The 7,500-nt window shown below is 45.9% G+C and overlaps 1 protein-coding gene across 1 annotated transcript in view; it reads right to left on the reverse strand.

Annotated features, from left to right (window-relative positions):
* Positions 1 to 4,853: 4,853 nt before the first annotated feature.
* Positions 4,854 to 7,500, reverse strand: part of slc7a11 (solute carrier family 7 member 11) — a 51,169-nt gene continuing 48,522 nt past the window's right edge. Inside the window, exon 13 of the mRNA XM_055159106.1 lies at positions 4,854 to 5,354. Coding sequence (XP_055015081.1) covers positions 5,302 to 5,354 — 53 coding nt within the window. The 3' untranslated portion in view covers positions 4,854 to 5,301. The remainder of the gene's footprint in view (positions 5,355 to 7,500) is intronic.

The following is a 7,500-nucleotide window of genomic DNA, read 5'->3' on the forward strand; positions in this document are numbered from 1 at the left end:
CAGTTCACATTTTTCACAGTATTTCTGAGCAACCTGGAAAGAAAACATCGAGACAGGACCCAGAGAAACATGCTCTCTCCCTCTATCTCCTATCTCTGTTTGTCTCTGTTTCTCTCTCTCACTCCCACCATTTCTGCATCTGTATCTTTTCTTTTTCTACATCTCTCTCTCTCTCTCATCTCTCTCTTTGTATGTGCAGCTGCAGCTTTTCCCCGTCTCTCTCCCCGTCTGTCTCCCCCTGCTGCCCTCTCTTCTCCCCCTCCTCTCTCTCTATCTCCAGACTGGTGCTTGAGCCAGATCTGTCTGGTTGTAGCTCCCCTCCTCTTCCCTCCTCTTCCCTCCTCTTCCCTCCTCTCCTCTTCTCTTTCTCTCTCGTGCAGGATTTGTGTTTGCAGCTGTTGTTCAGAGTATCTCTCTCTTCTTTATTACCTCTGTCTCTCTTTCAGCACCCCTCTCTCTCTCCGTCTCTCTTTCTCTCTCTCGTGCATTATTTGTAGCTGTAGCTCTCAGTGTCTCCTTTCTCTCCCTCTTCCCCCTCCTCTCCTCTCCTTCTCTGCATCTCTCTCCTCTGTTTTGTTCAGGATTTGCAGTGTGAGCTTCATCTCCTCCTCTCCCCTACACTCCTTTCTCCCTCCTCCCCTCCTCTACTCTTCTCTCTTGTGCTTCTCTCTCCTCCCTCTCTCCTGTGCAGTATTCAACTGTAGCTCCTCTCTCCCCTCTTCCCTCTTTTCTTCTCCCTCCTCTCTTTCTCACTATCTCTCTTCTCTCTTGTGCTTCTCTCTCCTCCCTCTCTCTCGTGCAGTTTTCACAGTAGTAGTTCCTCTCTCCTCTCCTCTCTCCCTCTCTCCTCCTTTCTGCTGGTCTCTCCTTTCCTCTCGTCTCCTCCCCCTCTTCCGTGCAGTTTTCATAGCAGTAGCTCCTCTCCTCCTCTCCTTTCCTCTCCTCCTTCTCTCTTGCACAGCTTCCACAACAGTAGCTCCTCTCTCCTCTTTTCCCCTCCTCTCCTCCCTCTCTCTCTCTCGTGCAGTATTCGGCTGTAGCTCCTCACTCCTCCTCCCTCCCCCTCTCTCTTGTGCAATATTCACTTCTGTAGTTCCTCTCTCCTCCTCTCCTTCTCCTCCTCTCCTCTCTTCCCTCTCTCTTGCGCAGCTTTCACAGTTACAGCTCCTCTCTCCTCCTCTCCTTTCCTCTTCTCTCTTCCCCCTCTCATGTGCAGTATTCAGCTCCTCTCTCCTCTCCTCTCCCTCTTTCCTGTGCAATATTCACTTCTGTAGCTCCTCTCTTTCTCCTGTGCTGTTTTTACAGATGTAGCTCTTCTCCTCTCTCCTCCTCCCTTTCTCTCTCTCTTTCTCACTCTCGTGCAGAATTCACAGCAGTAGCTCCTCTCTCCTCCTCCTCTGCTCTCTCCCTCTCTTCTATGCAGTATTCAGTTGTAGCTCCTCTCTCCTCTCCTCTCCTCCCTCTTTCTTGTGCAGCTTTCACAGCAGTAGCTCCTCTCCTCCTCACCTCTCTCCCCCTCTCCTCTCATCCCTCTCTCCTGTGCAATATACACAGCTGTAGCTCCTCTCTCCTCCTCTCCTCTCCTCCTTCTCTCTCCTCTCCTCTCTCCCCCTCTCCTCTCCTTCCTCTCTGCTGTGCAGTTTTCACAGCAGTAGCTCCTCTCTCCTCCCCCTCTCCTCTCGCCTCCTCTCCCCCTTTCCTGTGCAATATTCACTTCTATATCTCCTCTCTCCTCCCTCTCTCTTTCGTGCAGTATTCAGCTGTAGCTCCTCTCTCCTCCTCTCCTTTTCTCTCCTCTCTTCCCTCTCTCCTGTGCAATATTCACAGCAGTAGTTCCTCTTTCCTCCTCTCCTCTCTTCTCTCTCTCCTGTGCAGTATTCAGCTGTAGCTCCTCTCTCCTCCTCCTCCTCTCTTCTCTCTCTCTTCCCCCTCTCGTGCAGTATTCAGTTGTAGCTCCTCTCCTCCTCTCTCCTTTTCTCTCCTCTCTTCCCTCTCTCCTGTGCAATATTCACAGCTGTAGTTCCTCTCTCCTCTCCTCCTCCTCTCCTCTCCTCTTCTCTCTCTCTCTCTTCCCTCTCTCGTGCAGTATTCAGTTGTAGTTGTGGCTCTTATCTGGCGCTGGCAGCAGACAGTCCCTGGGCTCACACACTGGTAATAGAGACCTTTTATCACACCACCACACGGCCCCTGCTACTTCCTCTCCCCCCTCTCCCCCTCTCCCCCTCTCTCTCTCTCTCTCCTCACTCTTTTCCTTCTCTCTTTCCATTCTCTCTCCCTCCCTCTGTCTCTATGCTTCTCTCCAACACCCCTTCTCTCTCTTCTGCATCTCTATTTCTCTTGTCCGTCTCTCTCTCCCTCTCTTCAGATGGACAGAATGGCGTTTCTTTTCTATTTCCATCATAAGTTCTTCTCTGACGGTGAGGGGAGAGCTCTGCAGACACTATCCTCAGAGTTTTGGAGCACAGGCCACAGAATCATCGCGTTACTCTCTCCAAACGGTTCATTTTTAGAGCTGGAGTGAGTGCTCAGCTGTCTGCACGTCTCTAGACTTTCAAAATAAACTGGGACATCTCTGGTTTGTGTTGGTTGGTCATAATAAAATTGTGAAGAGAGTAAGTAATTAAGAAAACTGTTCTGCACTCGGCACTAAAATGAGTCAGTATAGTCACATTTTCTTTGTCTTTAATATATTTTACCTAAACAAATCTCTCTCGAGTGTTGGCAGGATCAGATTGGTCAAAAATAGAAACACCTGGGACATTTCTTGAATAAAACTGGAACAAATCACTAGTTTTGTTTTATTACCGTATTTCCCGGGCTATTAGGCGCCCTGGATTATAAAACGCACTCTCATTAAATGGTGTATTTACAAACCTTTTTCACAAATAAACTACACCGACATTAAAGGAAACCCAACAGTGTGATGGGTGAGTGGTTTTGTTTGTTTGTGGCGTTCACGGTGACTCTGGGCTTTGTTCAGTTGTGGCGTGTAGGGAGGGTGTGTCTGTCGCTGGATTGTCGGCGTGTTCACAGTGACTCAGTTGTTCAGTCGCGTCTTTTTCGGTTCGTTCCTCTGTTCCGTTCCTCGTCGGCGTGGAGTGATGAGTGTGTCTGTGGGTGTTTTTTTCGCTGTGCGGTCGCTGTCTGCTCCGTGTGTGTTTGTGTGTTCTGCGGGTGGTGCGGCTTTGTAGTTTACTGAAGTCGTACTGGGACACCCAAGTGGATTGGTGTATAGGGTGCTCTGGATTGTGAGGCGCAGTCGTTTTTTGATGGGGTTGGCGGTTTAAGAGCACGTCTAATACAGTAGTTTCTTTTTTCAGACCAAGAGTTTGTTTTCATACCTGACAGTTTCGACTGCTCACTAACGCTCTTCCTCAGAGTCAGACTCAGCTGATTTAAACAGGTTTTAGATCAGTCTTCTAACCGGTGGAGGCAGGACGACAGCAGCACCTGCAGTCCCACTTCCTCAGGACAGTATCCCAGGTGTGAGAGTAAATATATCACCCTATGGGCACGTTTCCGTATTTCGATTGCCTCTTTAATCCAGCGACTATGTTTGTTTTCCTCTGTCCCAGTGATGTTTGCTCGTTCCAGTCCTGAATTTACAGTGGTCAAAAATGGCCGACTTGAGTTGTTCCTGTTCTGCTTTGTGTTTTGTTGCTCGTGTCCACACCTTCGCTGTTCCTTTTTTCGTGTACTGAATGCCCTCCCTGTTTCCCCGAAGTGTGTTTTATTGCAGGAGATTTCGTTTATGACATTACACTTATGCTCCGGTTCCATTTTCTCTTTTGGGTGGACGAGTATTTGCCCGAGTTTTCTGTTTGGTTTCACAGGTGTGTTCATATTGTGTTTTCTCTATAAACTATAAACAGGATGATAGACCAGGACGAGGGGCTTTTTTACTCTCACACACCTGGGACACTGTCCTGAGGAAGTGGGACTGCAGGTGGCGCCGTCGTCCTGCCTCCTCCTGTAGGAAGACAGCGCCAAAATCTGTGTAAATCATCTGACCAGACACGTCACAGCAACAACATGTGATGAGGAAGACGCTAGTGAGCAGTCCAAACTGTCAGGTGTGAAAACAAACTCTTGGTCTGAAAAAAGAACCTAATAACATAAATTATCAGAAGACCAAATGAACCTCATCGGACTAAATCACCAGTTTTGTTTAAATCTGCTGGGACAGGGGACACAGGCTCAACATTGGGACTGTCCCGGGGGAAAAGACACGTCTGGTCATCCTGTGTGACCTGTGTGGACTAAGTTCTAAACTCTCAGACACAGAACAGACAGAGACAGAGTGAAGTCTCCTCCTTCAGGAAGCCTTTTGTTGTCATCAACTGTATGTTCATTTAGCACCAGCCTCTGAAACCAAAGTCACTCTGCTTTGATATGTATGTAACTTGTATTTCTGTATAAATACTCAGAGGTCAAATGCTCTGGGGCAGATTCTGGGGAGAGACTTAGAAGACGGGGCAAGATGTGGTAGGTACACACTGCTGGAGGAGAGAGGCTGTTGGTCTGTGGTCAGGACAGGTCTAGGCTCTGTCTATATCTGCTGTAACAAGAATAAACCTTGGTCTATATTCCAAAAACTCATTGGGCGTCGCAAATTGATTCATTATTTATCTTCAAGAGATGCATACATTCTGTCACAACACAGGTTTAAATGATTGTTTCTCATTTTAAGTGAAATCTAACGCAAAATGATTCACGGTCGATGATCTGAGGTGACGTGGAGACATCAGCTTGGTCCGACATGTTCGTCACTTTGGTGTAGAGCGCCACGTCCCTGAGACTGTTCACTTGTGCAAAGAGACTTCTGTTTTCATGTTTTAATAATACGCACAAAATCAACTGACAAAAACATGTTTACTGATTTAAACAATTTACTACAAACATTTTATAGTCAAATACTATGCAGCAGTTTCAAGTACTGTTGACATGAGCTTCTATCAGATGGAGCTTTACCTCAGGAGGCGTCAAGTCACCATCAAAGGAAGGGAATGTAGTCAGTGCTCTTACTGGAATAAAAAAGTCCTACAAAAATACTACTGACCCAACTGGATTTCACCATTGAAACTGGCAAAATTACAACTTGGTATCCAGAAAAGTGATTTGATCTGAACATGTTTAGCTCCTATTTGTGAACAGTTGCGTCTTGTTTATGAAATGTGAAATGAGCAGTGGACATCCGCTCCCTGCAGGATGCACATGCACAGTGCAAAATAAAGAGTCAGACATTAATGGGAGTTTTGGCGCAGGCTTCATCTGAACGGAGCAGACGGGGGCGACGGGAGTTCAGTCGGCAGGGACCACCTCCAGAACGATCTGCAGAGCCCGGCTCACTGCATCTGCACACACACACACACACACAGGACACACACGTCACAACACCACACAGCACACAAGACAACTTTTGTTTCACTCATGTTTGAGTATAAACTTTTGTTAGTCTGTCTAGCACAGAATGTTCCACCTCGTGACGTCATGTAGTGGTACTTTTCAGGTTAACAGCTCCTTTTACCTTCACCATGGGCGGGTCAGGTGAATCAAATGAACGATGAACGGCAGAAAAATACTTGATGTGTGTCCAGGGCGTCTGTTGCCCTGGAAACAAGTGATATTTCCCGTCTTTTCCCAGAACGATGGACCAGGCTACGAGACTTTAGGGCTTTTATTACATAAAATCACCAGCAGACGAGATCGACTCGAAGGCTGCGCTCCCGATTTAGTCCTGGTTTAGTCCTGGTTTAGTCCTGGTTTAGTCCTGTTTAGTCCTGGTTTAGTCCTGGTTCAGTCCTGGTTCAGTCCTAGAGATCAGCTCGGTGGTTGTGGTGTATATATGTTTATGTTAATGACACTGGGCTAATCCTGGTTTAGACCTGGTTTAGTCCTGGTCCAGTCCTGGTCCAGTCCTGGTCCAGTCCTGGTCCAGTCCTGGTCCAGTCCTGGTCCAGTCCTGGTCCAGTCCTGGCGATCGGCTGAGCAGTTTGCGGTGTGTAAATATTTATACTCCACTAATGACACGGTGTAGGTTCAGTCTTGGTCAGTGTTGGGAGTAACATGTTATAAAAGTAACAAATTACTGTAATGTGTTGCTTTTTGCTGTAACTCAGTAATGTGGCATTACAGGGGAAAAATAAAAGTAATATTTTACTCAGCGTTACAATGCTTTTTTTAACCTAGATTGAAGTGGTGGGTTTTTCTTCATACAAATTTGCTAAAATCACCGAGATATCAGCAGCGGAGAAACGCCGGAGATGCGCCCAAGTAGACCGTCAGGTGACCGCGAGAGAAAGGACCGACGCAGAACTCCACACGCCACAGGGCAAAGAGCAGCTGATGCCCGATCGCACTTTGCAGAAACCATGTCCGCTTTGAAGTTCTAGTCCAAGATTAGTCCTGGTTAAGACCTGGTTTAGACCTGGTTCAGTCCTGGTTTAGACCTGGATTAGTCCTGGTTTAGTCCTGGTTCAGTCCATAAACGGCACAAAAGTTCAGCATCTTCACAGTTATTTTGGTGAGAGTTAAAGTGCTGCAATAGTAATGTAATGTTTTACATTTTAAATACAGTAATATTGTAATGTAACCGATTACTTTGAAATGACAGTAATGAGTAATAAATAACACAATACAGTTTTAAAGTCACTTGCCCAACATTGGTCCTGGTTTTAGTCCTGGACTAATGGGCTGACCCTGATTCATAACGGGAGGGTAAAGGGTGAAATGTGAAGGAGTCCCGGCAGGTGCGGATTTAACTTTGATATAATGACGGGGGTGTGGTGCTGAACTGAGCAGGTGCGGGTCTTCAAAAATGGACCCGTGCAGGACTCTGGAACAGAATCTAAATGTGCAGGTTTGTGGGTTAAATGTGTGGAAAAAAACAAACAAAAAAAACACAACTCCAGGTGTGTTTGTGATGAGGAAACATTATATCACTGATCAGAAAACAGCAATTTTATGTTTTTCTGGTTTTGATTTAATTAGATTTTTACTGTTTTTTACTGCTCTGATTGTTTTAGGACCACTGTGATCACATTAACGGCAATTCAACCTTTAGTCCTTTTCTTTATATCGTTTCTGTGCAGCACTTTGGAAAGTGTTTTTTTTATCGTCTTTAAATGTATTATCAGACCATAAACACTAAACATAAACTTGTTTTAAGTCTGTTTATCTCAAACTGAGCCTCATAAACTTATTTCCAGCCCTTGAACACAGACGCTTCATTCTCATCTAGAGCCGATTATTTTAAAATAAATTGTCCAGTAAAATGATTTTGCTGCACAGACGCATCATTTCAACACTTTTAACTCATTTTTCTGACAGATTTAAGTGTTTCGATGGAGCTTTTTTGCAGCGTTCTTTCTAAACACACTGGTCTTTTGTAGAGCTGCTCGGAGTTTTACTGTTTTTACTTTATTTCTGTTCTTTGTTCTCGTCCTGTGAACCTCGTGGGTCAAATATTACAAACTTCTCAGTAAATCTGTGGAAGGTGGA

This window comes from Boleophthalmus pectinirostris, unplaced genomic scaffold (genome assembly GCF_026225935.1).
Source record: "Boleophthalmus pectinirostris isolate CB_2022bp ecotype Guang Dong unplaced genomic scaffold, ASM2622593v1 HiC_scaffold_23, whole genome shotgun sequence".
Taxonomy (NCBI): Eukaryota; Metazoa; Chordata; class Actinopteri; order Gobiiformes; family Gobiidae; genus Boleophthalmus; species Boleophthalmus pectinirostris.